Source organism: Dasypus novemcinctus, unplaced genomic scaffold (assembly GCF_030445035.2).
Source record: "Dasypus novemcinctus isolate mDasNov1 unplaced genomic scaffold, mDasNov1.1.hap2 scaffold_176, whole genome shotgun sequence".
Classification (NCBI taxonomy): Eukaryota; Metazoa; Chordata; class Mammalia; order Cingulata; family Dasypodidae; genus Dasypus; species Dasypus novemcinctus.
Genome location: NW_026688163.1, coordinates 492,358 through 519,201, shown reverse-complemented (window position 1 = coordinate 519,201; position 26,844 = coordinate 492,358). Strand labels below are relative to the sequence as shown.

The window sequence follows — 26,844 nt, the reverse complement described above, 5'->3', positions numbered from 1 at the left end:
AACAGAATAAAATGAAATGAAACATTTCTACCTCCATAGAAGTTCAGAAAAAGAAATTCAGGATTTCATAACAAAACTTTCTCAGTAAACTAGAAATAAGAAGCATCCCTCATTAGATAAAGGGCGCCCACAAAACAGTTTCAGTTTCTGTCATACTTAACGGTGAAGTAGTAATCCCCCTAAGTTTGGGAACAAAGAAAGAAAGTAACCTTATAATTTACAGATGACAGGATCACACACATAAAACACCCCCACCAAAAAAAACTTTCCAACATTGTAATTAAGTGATTCAGTGTGGTCTCAGATATAAGGTCAAGAAAATAATTTGGTTTTCATCTACTAGCAACGATCACACACTGGAATTTTTAAAAGTATCTTTTACAATAGCATTGAAATCATCAATCCTACGAATAAAAAAAGGGACGGGAGAGCCGACAAGGAGAGCCACAGCCTTGCCAAGCGCAGCAGAAGCGAAGCGCGTGACGGAGGGAGCGCCGTGCCCGGCTCGCGGTGGCCTCGTGGCACAGCTCTCCCAGCGATGGAGGCGGCAGGGCCACCGTGCAGGCCGGGGGCTCGCCCTGATGGCAACGGATCCGCTGCTCTTCACCTGGGCAATGCCCAGGCCCCGGCCGGGGGCCTGGGGAAGGCGCGGCCAGGATGGGGCGGGCGTGCCAGAAAGCGCCAGAAAGCACAGTGCGCAGAACAGGGCACAGCGCCCAGAGACCCCACCATGCTCTGCTCACATACCCCAAAGTGCCCCTGAGATCCGGGGACATGTGGCTCCAGAAGTGAAAGGAGAGGGGCCACGGGGGCCCCACGCAGGTGAACCCCCCGGCTCTGCTTCCCGCCAGGCACGGACTCAACCCAAAACAGACCCTGGTCTCAGGTGCAGGAGTGAAAAGCAGAGATGACGCGGCGGCGCCTGAGCATGGTGAAGGCCCCTTGGGCGGGGGCGGCGGCCGCCAAGGCTGGGCTCTGCCATGAAAGGGGACGCAGGCGACGCTGGTGGCACAGCCATTGACGGAGCACCCGCTCCGGGCTTGGAAAGCCTCCGACAACCACCCTTGAAGCCGGCCGAGCAGGGCGGGCACCTCCAAGCGCTGGGGCCACGGCGGGCGCAGCCATGGGGCGGGAGGCGCGAGCCACAGGGGCAAGAGTGCCCCACGCTGGGCTAAAAGCGCAGCCTGAAGAGGACATGGGCGCGCACCTGCCAGGCGGCAGGACCACGTCGAAAGCGCTTTGGCGAGACCTGCGGGCACCAAACAGAGGAGCCCGGGTGGCGCCACCAGCCCGAGTCCCCGCCCAGGACAGACGGCTGCGCGGGCAGGCGTGTCACAGAGACACCGACGGCCGGACCGGAGCCCACGAGGACGCGGGTGCCGATGAGGGGGCCCTGACGAGGGGGCGCTGCCTCGAGAAGACCGGGGGGTGCTCTTGTAATGGGGTGGTGATTTGAGACTGTGGGGTGCTCCCATAATGGGGTGATGCCTCAGTGCTACTCTGGGGTGCTCTCTTAATGGTCCCCATCTCAATGGAGAGTGTGGGGTGCTCTCGTAATGAGGGGCTGCCTTGATGAGAATGTGGGGTGCTCTGGTGATGGGTGCTGCCTCAGCACTGTGGGGTGCTCCCATAACGGGGTGCTACCTCAGTGCTACTCTGGGGTGCTCTCTTGATGGTCCCCATCTCAATGGAGAGTGTGGGGTGCTCTCATAATGAGGGGCTGCCTCGATGAGAATGTGGGGTGCTCTGGCGATGGGTGCTGCCTCAGCACTGTGGGGTGCTCCCATAACGGGGTGCTGCTTCAGTGCTACTCTGGGGTGCTCTCTTAATGGTCCCCGTCTCAATGGAGAGTTGGGGTGCTCTCATAATGAGGGGCTGCCTCGATGAGAATGTGGGGTGCTCTGATGATGGGTGCTGCCTCAGCACTGTGGGGTGCTCTCATAACGGGGTGCCCCATGCTGAGAAGGGCAGGGAGCTCATGCCGTGGCTGTCCGATGAATGCACCTCGACACTGAGCTGAGGGCACCAGCCCCAGCCCGGCAGCCCGGCTGACATGGAGCACGTGGACACACTGGTCAGAAGGGCAATGGCCTTTTGGGGTGACTCAGGGCCTGCAGGGGCTGCCTGCACCTACACAGTTGGTGCCGCCAGGTGTCCAGAGACAGGAACCCAGCGACCCTCGCATCAGGACATACACAGCAACGGAGGTGAGGAGGCACCGCAAAGTGCTGGCAGGTGAGCAGGCAGCGTGCGCCAGGGGCTGCCCGAAACTGCCTGCCAATCCCCCAGGCCCTTCGGGGGCTCCTCATGGCTGCCCTGGCGCCTGCCCTCGCACACACAAGTGCTCACAACCAGCTGTAAGACAGACGCGCTGCCACGTGCCGGGCAGGCCTGGGGAAAGGGAAGGGCTGACGCTCTGCGGCCCCTGAGCCTCCCGGCCACCCGGTGACGGGTGCGCTGGGGCTCTCAGCAGGCAAGCGCGGCCGGGTCTCCTCCCTCAGCCAGCGCAGCACATGGCCCACGGCACCCGGCCCACCCAGGCCACAGCACACAGCCCACAGCCCACTTGACCACATTGCCCTGTCCACAGTGCCCAGTCCACGTCGTCCACCCACACACACCCAAGGCCCCGGCCTCCAGGGCTGAGCCCACGATATCTGGCCCACAGCACCCAGCCCACGGCCTGCTCGGCCAACAGCACCTGGCACCCTCTCCATGCTTGGCCCACAGTGCTCAGCAGGGGTGGGTAACCCTCCTGGGACCCTCGGCGCAGCCACGGGCCGGACGTGAGGCTCCCGTGACATGCAATGTGGAGACGCCGCCTCCGAGAGCATGCTCAGCAGACGGTCCCCGCCCCCTGCCTCTGCCAGCTTCTGCCCAGCCTGGCTTTGCAGACCCCAGGACCCTGCAGTCTAAGGGGACAGCAGGAGGGCACAGGGCGCCTTGGGAAGGGGGCCAGGGGCACAGACGGCCAAGTGACCCAGGCGTGGACAGAGCGCTCAGGCGGGGGCTAGAACCCTGGACTGCAGGGACGCTCTGGCCGCGCCCTGAGGAGAGAGACCGAGGACTGCAGGTGCCTGGCACGCCCCACCAGGACATGCCCCAACTCGGGCAGGCCTGCCAGGGACACGCCCCTCCAGGGACTCGCCCACTTGGACACACCCCTCCAGGCCCGCCAAGGAACACACCCCACCGGGGACACGCCCCCAGCTCAGACACGCCCCTCCAGGCCCACCAGGGACACGCCCCCACCAGAGATACACCCACTCAGACATGCCCCCAGCTCAGACACGCCACTCCAGGCCCACCATGGACACGCCCCTCCAGGGACATGCCCCCAGCCCAGACACACCCCCCCAGGGACACGCCCCCTCAGACACGCCCCAGCCCAGACACGCCCCTCCAGGGACACGCCCCCTCAGACACGCCCCAGCCCAGACACGCCCCTCCAGGGACACGCCCCCTCAGACACGCCCCAGCCCAGGCACACCCCTCCAGGGACACGCCCCCTCAGACACGCCCTTCCAGGGACACGCCCCCACACACACCCCTCCAGGCCGGGCCCCCGCTCACGTGTCTCTTGAAGGACCTCCGCAGGTGTCCGCGGGCAGCCTCCTGGACCACGGCGTAGCGCCTGACGCAGTACACGCTCTCCTGCGGCCTGATGATGCTGGCGATGACGTCCACCAGCTTGCCGAGGGGGATGGTGTCGTAGGCGCCCGTCACGTCCACCTGCGCGGGGCCTCGGTTAACGCTGACACCCCTCCCCGTGTCCCCACAGGCTTACCGGGAGACCCGCACCCACCTCAGCTGACCCTGCCGGTGACCCCGACGCGGGAGGACCGGGGAGACCTGGAACCCCATGGCCAGCCCCACACACCGCCCAGCCCCACACACCGCCCGGCCCGGGGGTCTCACCAGGCGCCCCCACCCAGGCTGACCCGCCAGTGCACCAGGTGCCCCCCGACCACCGGTAGGACGGGGCAGAGGCGCTTGGGGGCGGCACGGGCCCCACCTTGACGAAGTAGAAGGCAGCAGGGGGCTCCCCGCCCCGCGCCCGCAGCGCGAACGCCCGCCAGGCCCTGTGGACGTCGTCGAGGCCGAGCACGGAGGCGCCCAGCAGGCCGGGCCGCAGCGTCCGCTCGTAGTTCAGCACGCTGAACAGGTTCTTGAGCTGCGCGCTGACGTGCCGTGCCTGCAGCCCCCAAAGCAACCGGGAAGCGCTGTCGGGTGGCCAGAGCCCAGGAAGCGCCCAAGGATGGCCCCACCCGAGGCTGCTCCCCTCCCCCAAGCTCGCCAGATTCCTGAGCCCCGGAAGAGCCTGGAACAGCGAACGGCGGACAGGCAGCCCCACACACCCCCAGGCCCAGGTGCCAGCTACCACGGGCTGCGGGCGACCCCTGGAACCCACGGCAGCCCCGCCTGCCCCCGCCTGTCCCTTGCCCACGCCCTGGGGTAAGGCCGAACGGGCTCAGGGCCCTTCGGGGAAGGCCCTGCTGAGGTCCCCAACATCACACCTCACGCATTCAGGCCCCAGCAGAGTGGCCTGCCACCCCACGCGCTCTTACGGCAACAACGCTGGGGCCACGGGCCACGGAGACGAGGCCACGGCAGGCTCCACAGAGCCCCAGCAGGCTGGCGGCAGCAGCTGCCAGGCTCCTTTGCCCACGGCCCCCCTCGTGCCTGCCACGCAGGGTCCTCCACGCCACGGCCAGAGGGGTCCCAGAGCCTCTGCCATGAGATGCTGCGGGGCCTGCACCGCCCACCAGCTCCTTTCCAGGCCCAGGAGCAGCGGGCCTGCTGCCCGCCCACCCTGCGCCCCCTGGGCCACCACGGCCGCCGTCTACACCGACACCCACAGGGCTTGAGCCGACGCGGTCGAGTACGGACGAAGCGCGGTCACCTTCCTTCCTCGGCGGAACGCCCTGGCGCCCAGGACGTGGTCTGTGCTCACGATGGGGCGCAGCCCGCTGGGCTTGGGGATGAAGCGCAGCTTTGACGTCAGCAGGGGCGGCCTGGCCGCGCGGCGCCGCCGGACCTCCGCTTCCGACACCTCTCGCAGCCGCACCTTCTCCAGGTGCTGCCTGGAACAGAGGGCGCCTGAGCACGCCGCCCCCCGAGAAACCTCGCGGACAACGCCAGGAGCACGGCCACGGCGCTCATGGAAGCTGCTGAGGGCAGCGGGCCAGGCACGGGCTGGCTCTCACGGCGGGGGTCGGCAGCCTACGCTCGCACAGTCCTGACACACACCCAACTCAAGGCGTCAGGCGGTGCTCTCTCCCCAAAGACCAGCCGCCGGCGCCATGGACTGCCCGCTCACGTGGGAAGGCATGTGGAGGCATCTCCCTGCTCTGGGTCTCACTTTCAACTTCCTGGTTTCCGTGGCTTCCCCTCTCAGCTTCCATGGATCTCAGCTTCTGTGGCTTCCCCTCTCAGCTTCCGTGGCTTCCTCCCTCAGCTTCCGTGGCCTCCTCTCTTGGCTTCCGTGGCCTCCTCCCTCAGCTTCCATGGCCTCCGCTCGTGGGTTCTGTGGCTTCCTCCCTTTGTTTCTATGGGCTTCTCTCTTGGCTTCCGTCGGCTTCTGTGGCCTCTCATCTTGGCTTCCGTGGCCTCCTCTCAGCTTCCGTGGCTTCTGTCTCTGGGCTCCCTCTCTGCATTCACCTCTTACAAGGGACTCCAGTGGAGGACAAGGCTGGCCCTGGGCCACGCCCCACCGAAGTCGCCTGATTGAAAGGCCACACCCACACAGGCCCCACCTGCAGGAATGGATCAGCGGAGCACGTGCTTGTTTCTGGGGCCGGTGAAAGCCGCAGACCTCCACACTCCCTGCACACTGGGCAGAGCGCCAGCACTCAGATGCAGGGGCACTGGGGGCCACACTGGCCACGGCGACCTCGGATACCAGGGCCATGTCCTCGTCCGCCTGCCACACCCAGACACCCGGCCCTGGGTGCTACAGACGCCAGGGCAGCACCAGACCAGGGTCAGGTGGAACCGTCTGCAGAAAGGCCCTGTGGTGTGGGAGCCATGTACCCCAGAAAAACACGTTCTCAAACCCAGGCCATTCCCGCGGGCATGAACCCACGGTGAGCAGGGCCAGCTGCCGTGGCTACTTCGTGAAGGCGTGGCCCACCTCATTCAGGACGGGTCCTTGGTTAGCAAATGAACTTCAGGCTGAGGGAGGGAGACAGCAGGAGCTGGGAAGCCGGATCCTGTCCACGAATTCCAAAACGGAGGTCTGAACCTGGCCCGTTCCTCTGGGCGGGCTGTCCCCTTGACCGCATCGGATTCAGAGGTGTCATTTCTGCTTTATTAAATCAAGATGAGGCTTCAACTCAACCACAGCAGTAGGGCGGCTCGGTTTGCGTCCCTGCCCCTCGGTGGGCTGTATAAACGGAGGCTCAGTCGAGGTGACACGAGCAGAGCAGACACAGGACACGGCAGAGACAGAACATAGTTCAGATGCTGGGGCCCGGGGGAGGGCTGAGCCACTCGCCTGAGAGCTCGCAGCTGCAGAGCCCAGAGCCCTGAGCTGAGAAGGCCTGGAAGGAAATGAGCCCCCGGCCCCGAGCTGAGAGGAGAAGAGGCTGGGCCCACGGGGCCGTGAGGGGAGAGGGAGGCCGGACCCTCGCAGACGTCGCCCGCCATCTCGCTTCATCACGTGGCAACAGACTTTGGCGAGAAAGTACCTCGGGTTGGACTCCGCAGGGCTTGGGAACCGTAGGTGTCCACCCCACATCAGCACCCTTTAACAACCGACAGTTCCGGGGCGTGGCTTCAGCTTTGGCTAATACGGGATCAGCTGAAGTTCAAGCAATGGGGCTGGACGAGAAGGGAGAGACCAGATGCCCACGTGCCTTGCCACGCGGCCGAGGAGCCCAGCACGGCCGGCAGCCGGTCTTCATGGAGAAAGCACCACCCGATGACGTCCTGCGCGGGACGTTTTTGTGGCTCAAGGCTGTGAGTGAATAAACTGCTATTAAGACAAATCGTTTTGTGGCATTTGCTTGAGCGGCTGACTAGAACACGCCCCCCGTTCCCATCCACAGAACGTGGAAGGCAAGGCTGCTCGGAGCACACAGCCGAGACGCATCTCCTGTGAGCGCCGTGGCCTTCGAGGTCTACACAGCCAGCCCCGTCGCCAAGTCCTCTCGGCCTCCCCCGGCTGCGCTAAGGGCAGCGGGGAGGGGGGCCCGCAGAGCCGCACCGAGGCCAGGGCCCGTGCCCCAGGCTGGGCAGGCAGCGCGGGTCTTGTCCAGGGCAAGCTTGACCCCGTGACAGGAGGCAGGCACCACCGGTCAGGGCCGCGGGGCCCGACGCCCCGTTAAGGGCGGTCTTGGGGACGCCGCCCCCACTGCTCCTGCCATCGCTTCAACCAAACACTTCCCAAGTAAGGGTCCACGCGGCCCTCGGGGTGACATGCCACCGGGCCACTTTCAGACACGGGCAGGGCACGTGGCTCGCTCCTCAAGTCCACCGTGAGGTCCCCGCCCTCTCCCGGCTCGGCCACAGGCGGGGACTTGCAGCGGACGCGCCTGCCTGGTGCCCCTCTCCAGCCAGTGGGTCTGGGGGCAGTGGGGCCTGGGGCGACTCGCGGGCAGCGGGGGAGGTCTGACCTCGCTGCCCACAGGTCCTGCCAGGCCTCCAAGAGCCAGGCTCAGAGGCCATGTCGGCCCAGAACAGACACCACAGTCAGAGTGGGCCCGTCAGTGCTCGCGGTCCCACTGCTGCCAGACTGGAGTGCGAATCCAGCGAGCACCTAGCCACCGCCCTTCAGGCTCGCCTAGGACACCGGCTGAGACAAAATCCAGGAGCCGGTGAGGGCCAAAGCCCACCTCCGACCACCCCTCGGCTGCCTTCCGTGGCTGAAGACTCCGGCCCTGGCACTTCCTGTGGGAAGCTGTCCACACGGGGGCGATTTCATCATCTTACGATGCAGGGCCTTTTTGTTCCATACAAAATGAGGCAAAACCTGACCCGTACCAACAAGGGACAGTGAAGCAGGGCCGGGGAGCGACGGGGTGTCGGCGCTCGTTTCCCTTCACAGTCCTCGCACTCCGGGGTATGCGCAACCCCTCTGCGCAGAGACCCCAGGCTGTCGGGGAGAGCGCGACCCCGTGGGCAGGCCCTGGACAGGGTCTGCCGGGGCCCAAGGTCAGCGGCTGGGCCAAGCGAGGCACAGGGGGCGCGTGGCACGCCTCCAGAAACGTGGCCACACCCGCGTGTCCTCTCACCACTCGTGCCACCCGCCCAACTACCTGATTCCAATGCTCTGCAGCTTGCTCCAGACGCTCTTCCGATAGAAGAAAAGGCGGTTCTTCTGGAACATGGTCTCGGTGACGTAGAAAAAGGACCTGAGCAGCTCGACCACATACGTGTCCACCAGCCAGTGCAGGAACGTGGCCAGGATTTCCTCCCTCCGGCGGTGCTCGGGGGCAGGGACGGTGTGGTTCCCTGAAACGAGGGAAGCCCTGGAGTCGGTCACGGCACAGCTGGCAGCCTCACCGCTGAATCACGCCGCCCAGCGTGGCCGCCACAGGCCACGGGCACGAGGCGTCCACGTGGCGATATGTGTACGAGAGTGAAACAGCTTGTCAGCAAGCTTACATCGGTTATGTAAGGCCAGCAACTTGGATAAGCTGAGTTTCACTAAATACATCATTTGTACTTTTTCATGTGCCTACTAATAAATTTGAAATTACATACATGGCCACATTGTCTTTCTATTGGGCAGGTCAGCTGGCGCTACATCACTGATGGATTTTACGGGTGAGAAGGAGAAAGCCACGCACGCTCCAGATGCGGCAGCCCCACGTGCTCTCGGGGGTGCGGGCTCCGCGGGGCCCCCACAGCGCCGCGGCCGGCAGACCCATTTGCCCGGCCATCCCTGCGTTTTATTCAGTGTCTGAAAACGTTCTGAGAAGCCCAGAGGCTTCTCCACTGCCGAGGGGGCCACGGCCCAGATGGAAACCGGGGCCTCCTCACTAAGAAACTGCTCGGACGTCGTAACACGAGAAGGCGCCTCTGGGCAGTGAGAGAACAGCGAGCAAGGAAAGTGGGAAGAAGGGCAAGGAAGGGCAAAACTAAACAGACGTCCGACATAGAAAATGACAATAACCCTTAGCTCAGTAAAAAGCTCAAGGCAAAGTGAAACTGGGGGAAAAGGGCAGAGAAGTGAGGGAAAGGGCAGAGAAGTGAGGGAAAGGGCAGAGAAGTGAGGGAAAGGGCACAGAAGTGAGGGAAAGGGCAGCGAAGTGAGGGCAGTGGTCAGAGCTCACGTAAGGCCGCATCGTCGGACTGTTCAGGGCAAATATGGAGACCTCACGGGGACATTACAAGAACAGAAACAGAGCAGATGCTTTCTAAGCCCCTGGGGGAAATCCCGGAATGAGAACAGACAATGAGAAAACACACACGACCCACGGGCGGTGAGAAAGGAAGGGCAGGACATGCTGAAAGGACAGTCAAAGGTGCGTCTAGACATGACTCTACTCATGAAATGAAAACACACGAAATCCTTTTCAACAACAAAGATGGTCAGATTCTACCAAAGGAACAGAAAACCCAGCCATGTCCTGCTACTAGGGCGGATGGGGCAGACGAATTCAGAGGCTCGGAAAAGGGGAAATGAAGGGACGAGGGATGGCACAAGGGGCGGATGGCAGCGCTCCAGCCAGTGCGTCGGCCCGAGGGCAATGAAAGCAGACGAGCGACGCAGAGAAGCGTTTCCAAGTAAGGAATCTGCCAGGGAGATAAAAATTCTGAAAACACTAAAAAATTCTAATCACAATAACTGCGAACTGCTGGATGTAAAGACTAAAGGGACTAGCCCAAGTGGGGAATGGGACGCTCCTCACAGGGCCTCCCGTGCCTCTGAGGACACAGAAGCTCGAGCGGCACAGGAGAGCTCGATGGAGGACCTCGCAACCAACAGCAGGGTCTTGACTGCCCAGTGGCCTTTTATGCAAACTGCCCCTGCCCGACGTTAGGGAACAAGTCTGGACAAATTTCAAATGCTTGGTCTCATACAGACCACTTTCTCTAACCAGTACAAAACTGAGTTAAAAAATTGACAGAAAGATCATTGAAAATATTCCATACATTTGGAAAATAAAAAAACACACATCTAAATAACATGCTGATCAGAGATGAAATCATAAAAGAAATGAGGAGAAACTCAGAACTGGCCAACATAAAAAATAACACACATTAAAGCATGGGTGCAGCTAAAGCAGTACTTAGAGGTAAACTTATAGCCAGGCATCGAACTGAAGAAGAGGAATGAAAGAATGACCCTAACAGGGTGAAAGAATGGAGATAAACATTAGAGAGAAATTAGTGAAATGAACGAGACACAGCCAAGAGGCTGGCGAGGCTGCAAGACAGACCACCCCGAAGGTAGGAGGAGCCTTTGAACAGGAGAGGGACACACTCAGTGCTGGCGGGAAAAGTGTGCTGTTGGAGCAAGAAGCAGTGCGTGCCCAGAACAAGGTAAGAGAGTCGCTGCCAGCCCAAGGGCAGGAGAGGAGCGGGCTCAGGGGAAATGGCTGAGTGGGAGGTGCCCAAAGCACCAGGACGTGCATTTTTGCAATGGCTCTGGCAGCACCGGGCAGTAGGGGCTGACAGACCAGGCAGCCTGGCCCCCACGGCTGGCGACGAGCAGCTGGTGGACTGGGGAGGGAAGGCGAGAGCTGGCAAGCTCACGGTGGTGGACACGGTCGGGCCTGGTCAGCAGAATAACAGGGGCCGGGGGGACGGGGACCGGAGAGGCAGAGGGTGTTGGTGGGCTTGGCAGGGAGAGGGACGGAAGAGGTGGCCGAGAAGAGCTGTGCTCAGAAAAGGCAGCCTCGGAGCAAAGCTGTCCTGGGTGTGTGTCCACCCGATGCAGCAGTTGGTGTGGCAGGTGCGGCCGCGCGGAGAGGAGCAGATGGGGGGGTACGGCGCGAGCATGGGGGCTGGTGACTTTGGGGTGACTGTGTCCACCCCCTGGGAACACTCCTGCGCTCCAGAGGAGCAAGTCGGTGGCCTCATCCAAAACCAGAGACCTGCAGGGCGGGGAGGCTGATGGGTGGCCACAGGTCCAAACTCTCCTTCTACAAAAACCCAAAGGCCCAAGGAGCAGGTGGAAGGAGCCAGCATGAGGGTCCAAAACCAGCGGCCCCGGGACCTCCTGGCAGGGCGCCCAGCCCACCGCGGGCCGCTTCCGGCGGGGTCTCTGGGGTGCACCGGCATGTCTGTGGCAGTTCCCGGGGGCGGCCAGGGCAGGCAGAGGTGGCTCCACGGGTGACTCCTCAGGCGTCCCCCTCGGGGCCAGCATGCCGTGTCTTCAGTCTTTGACCAAATGGCAAAACCACCCCAGGGTCTGCTCTCGCCAGGGAAAATACAGTGGTCCAGGCACAACCACGGCGTGGCCCGGTGAGCACTTCATGCTGCCACCAAGGTGGCGCCTCCCAGGCCCCCACGCTCTTTCCGTGGCCATTGGCCGTGCCCTCGGTTGCCGCGCAAAGCCCGCCCAGCACTCTGGGGTGCAGGGAAGTGCAGCAGCGGGGCCTGTCCCAGGAGCTCTTCCCAGGGAGGGGGCGGGGCGGAGCTCCCAGAGCCCCTCGAGCACGGCAGGGCAGGGCAGGCCGTTCCCCAAGCGCCTGCGGCCTCAAGCCGGCGACTGACGCGCCCCATGTGGGACGCTGCTGGGTCCATTTCACCTCCGCGAGCTGGCCGTGTGAACGCTCCAGCTGGAGGTGCCACAGCTCCCCTGGGAGAGCCAAGCGGCCGCACTAAGCCGCGTGAGGCGCTGGACGTGGAGCACATGTACCAGCACGCGCCGTGCAGAGGCCCAGAGCACCCGGCCGATTATCACCGGCAGCTCTTCACCGACGGGCTGGCTGGGGCAGTGTCACGGTCCCGGAGAACTCAGCCTGGTACCAGAGCCTGGGGGCAGCGGCGGCCGCTTCCGCATGCACAGGCTGCTGAGTGCGGCGACCCGGCTCGCCCGAGGGGGTGGGCCTGGCGGAGCCCTCGTGCCAGGTGACCCAGGCTCTGCCTTCCCCCACCTGCTCAGTGCGACGCGTGCCGGGGCGGGCCAGGTGGGTCGGAGCATCGTGTCAGGATGTGTGTCCACCCACAGCTGCCCGGGGGAGACGCGCTTGGAGTCACCGCCCTGGGCGAGGCTGGGAGGTCTGCCAGCACAGGGACGAGGCACCTGTGAGCTCCACCGGGACGAAGCGGAGGAAGAACCTGGAGCGCCTCGCTCCCTAACCCTCCGGGGTCGAGCACCCGATGCCGCTGCGCACCAAACAGCCAGGAAACAGAGAAGCCACTGGCCACGGCAGGAACGAAGCTTGTTGGCGGGCGAGGAGGGCGGGCACCTGCCGACAGTGGGCACGGGCCCTGTACTATAGCAGCGCAGGGGGTCACGCTGACCAAGAGTCAGGAGCTGCATAAAGAAGCTGTGTCTTCTGAATCAGTTCTTGACCCTGAAACAAGGGTCCTAGACACGTGGCACAGAGCCAGCGCGCTCCCGGCGCTCCACGACGGGATCCGATAAGGGCGGGAGTCCGCAGGATCTCAATGGACACATCGGAGCGTTTTGTTGTCCGAAAATGCGTTCTCAAGAATCATTACGTAAAATAGGAAAATGGAGTTGCTACGTTATAAAATGGTCTCGGCTATGATGAAAACTCCTGCTGGTTGTTCAACCAGATTTTATCCGTCGTTCATTCTCAAGACGTAAGAGGCTCCAGAACGTGGACCTTCACCGACGCAAATCATTAAGACAGAAAGGAGCGGGTCTGGGCCTCACAGGGCACGTGCTTTCATTTTTATAGGTTGTTACTAAATGAAGTGATCATGTAGTAATAAAAGGTAGTAAGTTATTTAAAAAGGAGGCGCCTCTGCCCCTGATGTTGGTGTGTGGACAGGGAGGGTCCGGGGGAAACTTCAAATCAAAGCAAGAGAACAAAGGGGCAGGACGCCAGACCTGCCCACCCCCACGGAGAGGGCTGCTCTTCCCAAATCCCCCACCCCACGACCCGGATGGGGCAACGCTGAAGTCCAGAAGGGCCGGGAGTGGCCTGTGGCACCCTCGGGAGAGCTTCTGGACACTTCCCGCCCTCCTCCACTGGCCGTCCCCGTCCTGTTTGCTCACTGCCCCTCCCCAGGGCCGACGGCCTGAGACCACGAATGGGTGGACGGTGTGGGCGAAGCGGGGCGATGAGAGCCGAGGGGCCCTCCCGCAGCCTCAGCTGGAAGCAGTGGTGCACCCCAGGCGGGCGGCTGAGGACCCCGGCCCACGGTGGCCTGAGTGCTCCCCTCCTGAGCCCGTGTGAGTTCAGTCGGGCACAGCATCTCTACCAGCAGCTGTGCCCACCCCCCCGTGCCCTCCCCACCCCACACCCTCCACAGCTGGGGACCCTCCCCGCCCCACGCCCTCCCCACCCAGTGCCCTCCCACCTGGCACCCTCCCCACCCCGTGCCCTCCCCTCTGGGCACCCTCCCCGCCCTGAGCCCTTCCACCCAGCACCCTCCCCACCTGGGCACCCTCCCCACCCGGGCACCCTCCCCACCCGGGCACCCTCCCAGCCCGCGCCCTCCCACCTGGCACCCTCCCGGCCCGCGCCCTCCCACCTGGCACCCTCCCGGCCCACGCCCTCCCACCTGGCACCTTCCCGGCCTTCGCCCTCCCACCTGGCACTCTCCCCGCCCGGACTCCTCCCACCTGGCACCTTCCCGGCCTTCGCCCTCCCACTTGACACTCTCCCCGCCCGGACTCCTCCCACCTGGCACCCTCGCGGCCCGCACCCTCCCACCGGGCACCCTCCCCACGCCCTCCCACCTGGCCTCCGGCGCAGCCAGGCGCAGTCCTGCACCCTCATCTTCCACGTGAGCGCGGGCAGCGAGAGCCGGGCGTGCTTCCCCAGCGAGACGAGCTTCTTCACGTTCCGCAGGAAGCGCCGCTTGTTGTGGCTGGAGCCCCAGAGGCCCGCGGGCACCAGGCGCTGCAGACACGCCCGCACAAACCGGTACACCTGCCAGGGGCTGCTGTGCTGGCGCAGCAGCGGCACCAAGCTCTGCCGGCCCGCGTCCCCGCCGGGGGCAGCCACCACCGCCCGCCCCGAGGGACCCTGCTGGGGCCCGACGCCCGGCCCGCCCGGCGGCACCTCCCCGGCCTGGGCGCACCCCGGGCGCCCCGCTGAGGTGGCCGAGCCCCTGAGCGGGCAGTGCGAGCGCAGCAGCGCGCCGTAGGGGCACCGCGCGTGGTTGCCCAGCAGCTCCCGGAACAGGGGCCGCATGCGCCAGTAGCGCGGGGGCAGGCGCTGCGGCCTCGCGGGGGCCCCTCTGGCGGGCGGCAGGGGACGCAGGAAGACGGCGCGCACGAGCCTGCTGGCCCCCGCCAGGCTGCCCGGCAGGGCGCTGAGCAGGAAGGCGCGCGGCAGCCGCTCCTGCGCCCCGGAGGCGTACAGGAAGCGCTGGGTCTCCACGTACACTTGGGGCCGCTGCACGCCCCGGGAACCAGGCGGCGGTCGTCGTGCGGACGAGGCCCGGGTGGTGCGCGCGCTGCAGGTCCGCGGGGATGAGCCCGGCGTCCCCGGCCGCTCGCCCTCGGAAGAGGTGGTGCGCGCTGCAGCTCTGGGGCTGGCTGTCACGGTGTGGACATCGCTGTCGCTTTGTCTTTGCGCCCTGTCCGAGTGGGCCCGGGATGCCAGCTCTTCGGACACCCGTGCTGGGTCGCCCCTGGATCTCTTGGCCGAAGGCTGCCCGCCCGTGTTGCGCCGAGGCCTCCTCAAGCCCGTGACTGCCGCTGCGCCAGCCCTCCACATGACCTCCCCGGCGTTGCCAGGGGAGGCCGGGCCAGAGGATCTGGGGCGAGCGCCCGTCCCGCTGGTGGCTTGCGCGGCGGGGCGGTCGGGGGGCACCGGGGGCCGCGGGGCGCAGAGCTCGTAGAGCGGTGGGCCGCACACCTGGTAGGCGCAGCTGGGGGCCACCAGCAGGTAGAGCGCGCAGCGCGCCAGCAGGTGGACCAGCACGTCGTCGCCCAGGCGGCGCAGCAGCAGCCCCCAGGCGCCGCTGCCGCGCAGCGTCTCGGTCACCGTGTTGGGGAGGTAGCGGCGCACGCTGGTGGTGAAGGCCTCGGGCGGCCCCCCGCGGCTCTCGTCCAGCAGCGCGAAGCCGAAGGCCAGCACGTTCCTGCCGCCGCGCTCGCACAGCCCCTGCACCACCCTGGCCACCAGCTCCTTCAGGCAGGACACCTGCGGGCGGGAGGCGGGCTGAGGCGCGGCCCGGGCGCCGCGCTCGGTCTCCGCGGCGCGACGAAGGGCGGGGGGAGAGGGGGCCGGGGGTCCCGGGGCGCGCGGTGCCTTCTGGTCCCCACGACCTGCCCGCCCCCTGCGCGCCCGCGAGCCCGACGCGGGCCCGGAGCCCACCTGCTGGAAGGAGGGGGCGGCGGGGAGCGGCCGCGCGTCCCAGGGCACGCACACCAGGCACTGGGCCACCAGCGCGCGGAAGGCCGCGGGGTCCCCGCGCCGCACCAGTCGCCGGCCCTCGGGCCCCAGGCGCCGGGCGAATGTCGCCAACGGCAGCACCTCGCGGTAGCGCCCGCGCAGCAGAGCGCGCACGGCCCGGCACCGGGGGGCGCGCGGCATGGCGGGCCGGGCGCGCCGGGCGCGGGGGGCGCGGGGGTCGGCGCGCGGGGGCTCTGGCGCAGAGCCAGGGCCCCACGTGCTCACGCGATCGCGGTACCCGGCGCCCGTGCAGGTCCCGTGCAGGTTCCCACCGGCGCCGCGTGGAGCAGGTCGCAGCAGGAAGGGGCGGGACCGACCGGGGGCGGGGCGCGGAGAAGGGGGCGGGGCCAGGGCGCAGGGGGCGGGGCGCAGGGGCGGGGTCCGGGGTACCTACCTGGCCAAGCGCGCACCGGGTCGGGGACATGCCCTGGTGCTGCAGCTACTGGGGGGCGCACCCGGGCGTGGGGGCCACGACCCTCCCAGGGGCGGGCAGCCCTGAGCTCCAGGCCGCCGCGGGGGGCAGGGGTCACAGCGAGCGCCGCTCTTTGGAGAGGCTCCGGGCTTAGCCGGGCCTGGGGACCTTGTGGTGGGGTCCCTGGGGAACTGGGTGAATTCGGCACCCCTTGGAGAGGGGGTCCCTCTGCTCATCCTTTCCTTGGATGGACCCTCCACCCGTGGGACGGATGGCTGTCCTGAGGGCGCAGAAGGAGAAGGACGTTGGAAGCAGCGGGCCGCAGGCAGGCCTCGCTCTGGAGGTGAAGGGCGCTTAAATCCAGCGCTGCTGGGAAGGGTGCCACGCAGAGCAGGTGCTGGAAGCGAGCGCACCCTGCAGAGGGGGAGCAAGGCCCGGCGCCAGGAGGGCGCCTTTGGCGGTGGGCGAGGAGGGCGCAGCCAGGCCTGGCTGGGCATGGAGGACACCCAGAGCTGCTGGCAGGCAGGGGCTAGAGCAGTGCTCGCCCCACTCTGTCTCCTGGCTTCCAGCCCCGCACTGTGGTCCAACAGGAACCCGCCAAGAAAAGCCCCCCACTCGCAGGCTGGCAGGCTCCCTGGCAAAGGACCGGGAGCAGCCCCAGCCCTGAGTTCCAGGTGGGGCCATCCAAGGGCACCTCACACCCCATAGCCCACCTCATGGGGTGCCCCCCGGAGCTCCCATCCTCCCACTGGGCACAGAGAGGAAGGTGCCATCCCACAGGGGAGGGGGCCATGGAGAGCCAGCGCCTCCCACCTCAGGCCCAGGAGGGAGCCCTGGGCCCTCCATTTGCCTACTTCCACCCACCAGGCAGGACAGGTGACAGGCGACACGGCGTCACCTTTACCCACCTCCACTCACCTGCAGGGCAGGTGACAGGCAACACGGCGTCACCTTTACCCACCTCCACTCACCTGCAGGGCAGGTGACAGGCGACACGGCGTCCCCTTTACCCACCTCCACTCACCTGCAGGGCAGGCGACAGGTGGCATGGCATCAGAACCTCCTTTCAACAGGGCAGTTTGTGGGACTCTAAATCCCTAGGTCACAGGATGTTCAAGTTTGAATCACTAAGAAATGGAAAAACTTGGGGGTCTCTGGAGACTTTCTGTGGATGGTAATTTGGTGAACACTGAAATGTTGAACAAATGTAACCTTTTGTAGCATAAGCAACTCAGCGAGGAAATTGCTTTTATCCGTGTCCGTAGCATTTAAACAGACCTCCGCTCTCCCTCCCTTGACAGAGAGGTTTTCATATTTATCAGGTGGGTTCGCTCCGTCGCTTAAGTACTCAGGATTATGGGGTGCTATTTTAGAAATTCCACTCAGTGAGCATGCAAACGTCTTCTGAAGGGCTGTTTGAGAATCACTTATTTCTACCACTAGAGGATTTGCCGCTGCTTCGGAAATGTGTTCTTTTCCAACAAAGAAGTGACTCTCTTTACCCAAAGAATCTTCAACAATGAAGACTTTAAAAACTCAGCAATGAGAGCTTTTTTGGTCTGATTTTTAATATCGTTATTATTATTGGAATAAGAAAATCCTCTAACACTGACTGAATTGATGGATGCACAGCTGTATGATTATGCCCAATACTATTGATTGTACGCTTTGGATGGATTGTGTGCTTTATTAATATGGATCAATGAAATTGATGAAAAAACCTTAAGATTAGAAAGCTCGATCCAGAGGCAAGGACCTTAAGCGACACGCTCGAGGGCCCATGGAGCCGAGCGGAGTCCCAGGCCACCTGCAGGTGGCGCCAAGACTTGGAATTCGCCAGCGAGCCACAGGGGCCATCATTCAAAGAAAGTGCAGGCGCATCCTCGGTCATCATTTCCCCTGTGTCTGAGGAATTATAAAAAAATATCGAAGGGAAAATAAGTGCACGGCCCAGTCTCCAGGCCAGCGAGCAGAACTGTGCCCGGGGAGGCTGTGAAGCCAGGATGGACCTCGTTTGGCTTGGCCCGCCGGGCCCCAGGCACTGGGCCGAGGTTTGGGGCACCCTGGAGGCCCAGGTCTCGTCCTGCAGAGCTTGGGGGGCCTGCAGAGCAAGGCCCTCTGCACGGGCTTCTCCCAGCGCCTTGGCGAGCCTGTGCAGTTCGCGGGCCACGCCTGCAGGGGGTGCCACGACCGCAGGAGGAGGGGGGTACCAGAGATTCTTCCGCAGGCCCCAGGGGGTCAGCCCTGAGAGGCCACCCTGCCTTGGCTCGCAGCCCCGAGCCCGGTCTCCAGGCTCCCTGGGGGCTCTTTCCCCCTGCCCTGCCCCCTGGCTCTGACCCGCTGCTGTCCTTGCGGTGACCCTGGTGCTGACACTGGGCCCAGTGGACACTCCAGGAGAGTTTCCCCCCGTTGCCGTGGAAGGCAGCACTGGCACAGCGTCCAGGGACTGGACTTGGACGTCTTCAGGGGCGACTTAGTTTCCCAGCTGCGAGGACACGTGCCACACGTGGGGGTGACTGGACGTCCTGGGTTCCGTGGGCTTTCATTTTTGGTTTTGGTTTTTGGCTCCGCCATAGCTCCCTAAGGCCCCTGGGAATGGGATCAAGACCTGTCCTGATTTGGCCACATCTCAGCTAAAATAACAGCCTCGTGAGATCCCATTGCAAGGGGGTCACGCCCGCAGGAATGTGGGTTCAGGTGAAGAGTATGTTTTTTCTGGGGTGCATAACCCAGTCTGCCTCGGGGGCCTCCTGCTCTGCCTCCAAGTGCCCTCCCCTGCTGCCCCTGCAAGGATGGCTTACACAACTCTAACACAAAATCAAGCCAGGATACGGCTGACACAAAGGGTGAGCATCCACTGCTGTGGCACGCCCAGAGCACCCTGTTCTGTGGCACAATGCATGACCTTCCAGTTCTGTGGCACAGTGTGTGAGCCTTGGTTCCGCGGCATGTCTAGAGCACCTTTTCTGTGGCACAGTGCGTGAGCCTTGGTTCCGTGGCATGTCTAGAGCACCTTTTCTGTGGCACAGTGCATGACCATCCAGTTCTGTGGCACAGTGCGTGAGCCTTGGTTCCGTGGCACAGTGCGTGAGCCTTGGTTCTGTGGCATGTCTAGAGCACCCGGTTCTGTGGCACATCTAGAGCATCTGATTCTGTGGCACAGTGCGTGCGCATCCAGCTTTCTGGCACAGTGCATGAGCATTGGTTCTGTGGCATGGGCATGCCTAGAGCCTCCTGTTCTGTGGCACATCTAGAGCATCTGGTTGTGTGGCCTGTCTGGAGCATCCAATTCTGTGATCCATCTAGTGTATCTGGTTCTGTGGCACAGTGTGTGAGCTTCCAGTTCCGTGGCATGCCTAGAGCATCCGGTTCTGTGGCATCTAGAGCATCCATTCTGTGGCATGTCTAGATTCATGTCACCACCAAGACCACTGAGACCCAGAACTGATCCCTGACTCCCGAGGGCCCCCATGCTGTCACACCCACCCTCTCCCCGACCACCTTTCCTAAGCCCCGGCAGCCACTGACCTCATCTCCGTCTTTATAATTGTGTTGTTTTGAGAATGCCATAGAAATGGAGTCACAAAACCTGGGGCCTTTAGGGATGGCCTTTCTTTCCTCAGCACAATGCACTTGAGACTGTAGCAGTTTGATACTGTTTGTGAATTCCAAAAATAGATATTGGATTATGTTTGTAAACTGGTCTGTTCCTCTGGGCGTATTAGATTTTATTGGATTCAGAGGTTTCACTTTTACTTGATTAAGTAATGATTAAAGCTTTGATTGGGCCACGTCGGTAGTCACAGAGAAACTGCACTACAAAAAAGGGAGGTTGGGAGTTTTGAACTGGAGCCCGAGAAGTAAACACATGGGAGAGAGCAGAGCAGCTGAGCCTGGAGAGAAATGAGCCCCAGGGACCACGGAGCCTCCAGAGGAAGACCAAACATCGGCACCATCTTGCTCCACCACGTGGCAACAGACTTCGGTGAGGGAAGTCACTTACACTTCATGGCCTGGTAGCTGTAAGCTCCTACCCCAAACAAATACCCTGTATAACAGCCAACAGAATTCTGGTATTTTGCATCAGCACCCCTCTGGCTGACTAACACAATACCCATTCACACTGTGTTTCTCAATAGCCTGTTGGCTTTCGCTGAGCTGTATTCCGTGGAGTGGGTAGATCACAGCTTTTTCAAACACGCCCCATCACAGGGCATGGGGGCTGTTTCCAGCTCAGCGCTGTGACAAGTGATGCTGCGATGAACAGCCACACGCAGGTTTTTGTGTGAACACAATGCTTCATTCCCCTGGGATAAATGGCCAGGAGGTTGTGGGATGGTGGACACAGGTTCAGTTTAATAAGAAACGGCCACACCCTTTCCCAGAGTGGCTGCTCCCTGTCACACTCCCACCAGCCGTGTGTGAGGCGTGGGTCTCTCTGCCCCTCCCCAGCTCAGCCTGCTCACTGCTCTTTGCCGTTCTGTGCTGTGGTTAGCCTTCTTTGTCCATGGTCTGAAGAGACCGCCTCATTCCCCGGCTGCTGAGACAAACGCCGCACAATGGGTTGATGTAACGGCGGGGATGTGCTGGCTCACGGCGTCGGGGGCTGGCAGGCTGGCTTCCCCACGGGGTCGGTGTCTTCTCGTTCATCTTTGGGGCTCCTTGATTTTTCTGTCATGTGGTGATGCACATGGCGGCATCTTCCCCTTTCTCTTCCGGGTCCTGTTGACTCCAGCTTCTGGCTGCCTCCGTGGCTCCTCTAAGTGGCCTTCTCTATCCCGTGGCTTCTGCTTGCAGCTTACTCTATCAGGTAGTTTCCTCTATCCCGTGGTTTCTCTCCATGGCCTCCTCCATCCTGTGGCTTCTCTGTGACTTCCTCTATCCTGTGGCTTCTCTCTGTGGCCTCCCCTCTCCTGTGGTGTCTCTCTGTGGCCTCCTCCATCCAGTGGCTTCTCTGTGACTTCCTCTATCCCATGGCATCTCTCTGTGGCCTCCTCTATCCTGTGGCTTCTCTCTGTGGCCTCCTCTCTTCTGTGGCTTCTGTGTGTGGCTTCTCTTCTATCCTGTGGCTTCTCTCTGTGGCCTCCTCTATCTTGTGGCTTCTCTCTGTGGCCTCCTCTCTTCCGTGGCTTCTGTGTGAGGCTTCTCTTCTATCCTGTGGCTTCTCTCTGTGGCCTCCTCTCTTCCGTGGCTTCTGTGTGTGGCTTCTCTTCTATCCTGTGGCTTCTCTCTGTGGCCTCCTCTATAAGACCTCTCATAATAGGATGAGGACCCATTCCAGTTCCACTGGGCCACCCCTTACCTGAGGTCCTGGCTGCAGTGGGTCCACACCCACAGGAGTGGATTCCGACTGAGAGCATGTTTTTCTGGGGTGCGGAGCTCCAAGCCTCCACAGGGACTTGAGACACGCAGGTACCTGGAAACCACGGCGCACGAAACAGGTTTGAGGCAGCAGCTGCCGGCTGGCCACGAACGCCCTGCCGGCCCTGGAGGCAGGATCCGGCTGGGATCCGCCCACGGGTAAGGAGGTGGCGCCTCTTCTCCTGGTATGTGAGGGTGGGTGTGTCAGCGCAAGAGGGACACAAGGAGCGGAGCGAGAATGCAGTGGGCTCTGTCGTTAGTCCTGGACGTGAGGCGAAAAAGAGTAGGGGAGAGTGCATTGGACACGTGCCTAATAGCCCTGGGGTGCTGAGGGAAGTTTCTGGGACAACGAGGGCCCAGGGGCAAGGGGGCTGGGGGTGGAGGAGGCCGGGCGTGAAGGGGCCCCCGAAGCGGGAACCAAGCCCTGGAGAGCCGCCTGCAGCTTTGGTTACGAAGGTGCTTACGGCCGAGGGCATGTCCCACAGCCCCTGGGGGGCAACCAGCCCCCCCCCCAATCTCCTTTGGACCTTGTGACAGTCCAGGGACCACCCGCCAGGGGCCATACGGGGCGAGAGGCGGAGCTAAGTGGCCACGACCCCCTTCCCCCGCTGGTCTCTGTGCATCTGGAGGAGCAGGTGGTTCCAGCGCCTCTTGCCCCCGTTTTGTCCTCCCTCCTGGCTCTGTGGGTCAGGACGTGGGCCAGCGCTTGGCTGGGCCGTGCTTCTGCTCATCGTGGCGTCAGCAGAGGGTGCCACATGCCCAAGGGCTGAACTGGGCGGCCCAGGACGACCTCACATGTGCCAGGAGCCTCCACGGGTTGGCTGGAGCCAGACTTGGGGGGACTGGCAGCCAGTATGCGTGCCTGGCAGCCTCGGGGTGCATGGACGTCTAACCTGGGGATATGGGGGGCCCAGTGAAAGCACCCCAGCGGACAGTGGCTATGGACGGGGTCTGGGAACCAGGCAGCCACAGTCTCCCACTTTCCACTGGTCTCAGGATGCTGAGGGCCAGTCCATGCCCAGGACGGGAGTTCGGGTCACTCTCGAGGGGGACAGGCAGGGTCACGTGGAAGCAGAGCCCGTGGGACGTACCCGGCTGGGGCCGCGTTTGGAAAATGCCCCTCGCAGGTGCCTCCGGGGCGGTCTGAGCAGAGCCCTAGCGGCGGGTGGAGAGACGAGCAGGGCAAAGGGTGCAGGGTGCCCGTGCCGCGCTGGTGCAGGGCTGCCGGGGGGAGGCGTGCTGCCCCGCCAGCGGGCGCGTGTGGGGCCCCAGCAGGGTGGCAGCGGGCTGCACCTCTGGTGGAGATGTGCCTTCTGCCTGAAGGATTGGTGGGGCCAGCGCCGAGTTCTGGGACGGCTGGAGGCCACCGTCCAGCCCCTGGGGCGGGGGAGCCGGGGGATAGGGGGCCTTGTGCTCGCCTCCCCTCTGCTCCGGCCCCCTCACTGGTCTCCCTCTCACACACGCACGCACCTGTTTGCCAACGCAGGAGCCAGGCGTCTGCCCACCTGGTTATGTCCAGTTCCCGCGGCCAGGCGGGGCAGCTGCCCCCACCAGGGTCACTCTAATGCTCGCCTTTCACCGGCCTGGGGAGGGCGGTGGCCACCCCCCTGCTGCTTGCACCCCCGAGTCCCAGTTCGGGAAGCACCAGCCGTCCTTGCGTGGGAAGAGCGCCGCAGGTCCGCGCCGTTTCTGAGGTGGCTGGACTGGCACGGGTCAGCCGGGCGGGAGCTGGTCCTCCGCGCCCCCTGCAGGCCGGCAGACGCTGAGCCGGACGGGGGCTTCTGCCCGGGCACCCTGGACTAAGAGCCCGGGGCAGCGGTCGTGGTGGCTGCACTCGTGGGCGGGCCAGGGGGTCCCGGCCACAGAGGAGGTGGAAGCGGCGCTGAGCTGCCTCCTGAGCAGGCCGGAGCGTGGCCGGGTCACGGGAGCCCTGCCCTCGGGCCCCTGAGCCCCCCCACAGAAGGGCAGCCCTTCCGTGCCGTGCCATGCAGAGCCCCCGCCCAGGGGAGGCCACGCGCCGGCGCTCTGGGCAACCCCAGCCCGGGCTCCAGGCAGCGTGGGCAGGGACGTGGCCGCCTGGCTGTGGCCTGTCGCACCCAGCGCCCACTCTCTGCCAGCACACAGGCCCCTGATTTGGGTGCTGCCTGTCACCACCGTGGAATCCTCCGTGGGGACGTGAACGATGGCGTGAGTGACACGTGCGAAGCGCCCAGAGCTGCCTCATGGCCGGGCATCCGGGGCGTCTTGTCCAGCACCCAGGAGGGTGCGGCAGTACCAGCCCCGGCCAGCGCCGCCAGCCCCCGGGGCGCCAGGCCAGTGGGACAGCGCGCGGGGCGCGGGGGCCTGGGATCCCGGCGGGCAGGTGAGTGTGGGCACAGCTCTCTGGCTTCGCCCGGCCCGCGGCTCCGGGGGCACGCGGGCTGCCCCGTGCTCACCAGCCCGGCCTAATCCCCGCTCCGCAGCGGCCTGGCCTGCTAATCCACTCTGACGCCAGTGCCTGCTTCTTGTTTGCTTTCTCTTGCACCTTAAACCACCTTCAGAAAACTAATAAAAAGTACTTAGAACCAAAAAAATCCCTCTGAATGCAGTTCTTTAATCCTCGTCGCTTGGCAAACATAGCCCCGCTCCTGTTTTACATCTTTGGATTTCTGTGCTCTGGAAAGTTATTTGATGAACTTTAAAAAACGGTGGGATAAAATGGGCTGTCTGGGTGTTGAAAGGTTGAATCTATTTCAGAAGGAAGGCTGCCGGCCACCCCTCCGTGGACGCGCTGTGGACGCGCTGCTCGCTCCCGCCACCCCTGGCTCGCCCTCCGTGGGTCTCTCAAGCTGGGACGGGTGGGCACCGGGGGACGGTCGCAGCAGCCACCACAAAGCCGGTGTTTCTGATTTCCCCCTAAGAAAAGCGCGTCCCTAGTTTTTTTAAAGGAAGTTCTTAACTGGAACTTCCATAAAAAGACAACCTGGTCCTAAAATAGAAAAAGATTCAAGCCCAAAATTCAGAGGCTGCAGGACGCCTCCCCGCGGCACACCTGCAGCCCTCTTGCTGAGGTCACTGCAAAGCCTCTGGCTGTCCCTTCGTGCCGTGACCCCCGGCCACACAGAGGAGAGCACGCCAAGCTGTGCAAGCCACCGAGGCCGCTCGCTGCCCTGGGGAAAAGCCTTCCCAGCCGCATGTCCCCGTCCGCTGCTCACCACCCGGCCGGGACGCTCCTCCCAACCAGCCCCTGTGAAAGACCTAAAGTACCCCATCCACGGAGACCCCTTTCCTGACAGACACACATTCACGTTCTCCCTGGGAGAAATCACTGCCATTTTAGGTCTCAGGATCCTTAGAGGTGAAGTTTAACCAGATATGAACACACAATCAAAAATCCCTGCACAGAACAAAACAGAGTAACTACACACAAACAAGAAAACCACAGCAGAATTAGATGTGCAAAATTTGTAGCTGTGAGAAACCATTAGATACATAATATAAAGCAAATTCATCCTGTTTGTTTGAAAAACAAAAGAGGAAAGGTAAATTATGACTAAGAGCAAAACAATTACATTAGACCAGGAAGATTTAAAGAGAAACAAATAGAAAAAAAAACTATAATAGTGAGTAATAAAAATTAAATAGGTGAGTTAAATATCAAATTAAATAAAATTAGCCATGTAGAAGATAGATCTCACTAGAGAAACCATGCAGACATCACATAGAGACTCAAGGAGATGGAAAATGAAGATGTTGGTTGGTAAGAAGAGAATAAAGTCACCAAAGGAGAGAAGAGAAAAAGTGTAGGAGGTACACTCTTTTATCTTTATCAATTTTATTGATACATATTAATAAAGCACACAGTCCCCAAGTGGGCAACTCATTCAAAGTGTACAATCAATGGCATAATGTCATCACATAGCTGTGCATTCATCACCTCAATAATTATTATTGCGTTTTCATTATTCCAAAATAATAAACAAACAAAAAAACAAACAAAAAACCTCTATACCTTAATAATTACCTCTCAAGTTCTCTCTGCTTTCCCTGCCCTACATAGCTGATATTCTGTTTCCACCTTTCTAATTTATTTGTATTTATTATTTTTATAGATGGAATCGAACACTATGTAGTACTTTAGTCTAGTTTTTTTAACTTAGTGTATTTCCTTTCTTTTTTTACCCTTAATGGAAGATTATGAATATATTACTGTAGCAGTTTGCTATTATTTATGAATTTCAAAAAGAAATATAGATTGTTTGTAAACCGGTCGATTCCTCTGGCATAATAACCCTTTGATTGTATTGGACTCAGCTGAGACATCTGATTAAACTATGTTAAGAGTAGGGCTCTGATCCAACCACGTCAGAGAGTGTGACTTGGTGTCGAGTCCCAGCTCCCTTGGGGATAAAACAGATGCTCACATGAAGTAAACACACAGAAGCGGATGCTCAGGAGTAGAGAGTGCTCCATGGACACGGCCCCGGGAAGAGAGATGAGCCTGATCTACAGCTGACCCCGTGGAGAGACCAGAGCAGCTGAGCGCTGGAAGAAACGAGCCCCAGGAGTGTGACAAGCTTTAGGCCAGCCTACAGCTGAGATCAGAAGGCGCTGGGACCACAGAGCCTTAAGAGGAAGGAGGAAGGCTGGACCCTTGCAGATGTCGCCTGCCATCTTGCATCAACACGTGGCAAATGACTTTGGGTGAGAAAGTACCTCTTATGGTACCTTGAGTTGGACTCTTCAGGGCCTTGTGACTGTAAGCTTCTACCCCCAGTAAACACCCTTTAAAAAAGCCAACAGATGTCTGGTACTTTGCATCAGCACCCCTTTAGCTGACTAATACAATTACTGTATGCTACTGTCCATATTTTGCTTTGGTTGTATTTTTGCCTGAAAGTAACATCTTGCAACATTAATGCACATTTGTCTGTTTCAGTGGAAAAATGTCTTATGTATGCACTATTATCCATACTCATATTTCACATGAGGTTTCACCATGCTATGCAGCCCGTGTTACGTTTTTTAGCTTTCCTTCCAGTAATACACATGCCCTTCAACTTTCCCTTTCAACCACTGTCAGACCCATATAATAGCACAGCCAGTTACGAACAATATGATTTGCTTTCACCATTTCTATTCATTTCCAAGATTTACGAGCAATCTTTTTAACAATTCTGCACAGATTAACCCTCAGCTTTCCATTCTCTAAACTCATTCTCTTTTCTAGTGACCTATATCCAAGTTATTAACTCCGTGAGTTTACAAAATATATTTAGCTCATAACAGTGCAATCATACAATATTTGTCCTTTTGTGCCTATCTTGCTTCACTCAGCACAATGTCCTCCAGGTTCATCCGTGTTGTCATATGCTTCAGGACTTCATTTCTTCTTACAGCTGCCTAATATTTCATCATGTGTGTAGACCACAATTTGTTTATCCATTAATTGATTGATGGACACCTGGGTTGTTTCCATCTTTTGGCAATTGTGAATAAAGCCGCTATTAACGTAGGTGTGCAGATGTCTGTTTCTGTCACTGCTCTCAGTTCTTCTGGGTATATATGTAGTAGTGGTATTTCCAGGTCACATGG

At 61.3% G+C, this 26,844-nt stretch overlaps 1 protein-coding gene across 1 annotated transcript in view; it reads right to left on the bottom strand.

Moving 5' to 3' along the window:
* Window positions 1-15,638, bottom strand: part of TERT (telomerase reverse transcriptase) — a 39,322-nt gene extending 23,684 nt beyond the window's left edge. Inside the window, exons 1-6 of the mRNA XM_058292645.1 lie at window positions 15,420-15,638; window positions 13,832-15,245; window positions 8,259-8,454; window positions 4,904-5,084; window positions 4,016-4,195; window positions 3,574-3,732 (exon numbers count right to left, since the gene is read on the bottom strand). Coding sequence (XP_058148628.1) covers window positions 3,574-3,732; window positions 4,016-4,195; window positions 4,904-5,084; window positions 8,259-8,454; window positions 13,832-15,245; window positions 15,420-15,638 — 2,349 coding nt within the window. The remainder of the gene's footprint in view (window positions 1-3,573; window positions 3,733-4,015; window positions 4,196-4,903; window positions 5,085-8,258; window positions 8,455-13,831; window positions 15,246-15,419) is intronic.
* Between the last annotated feature and the right edge of the window lie 11,206 nt (window positions 15,639-26,844).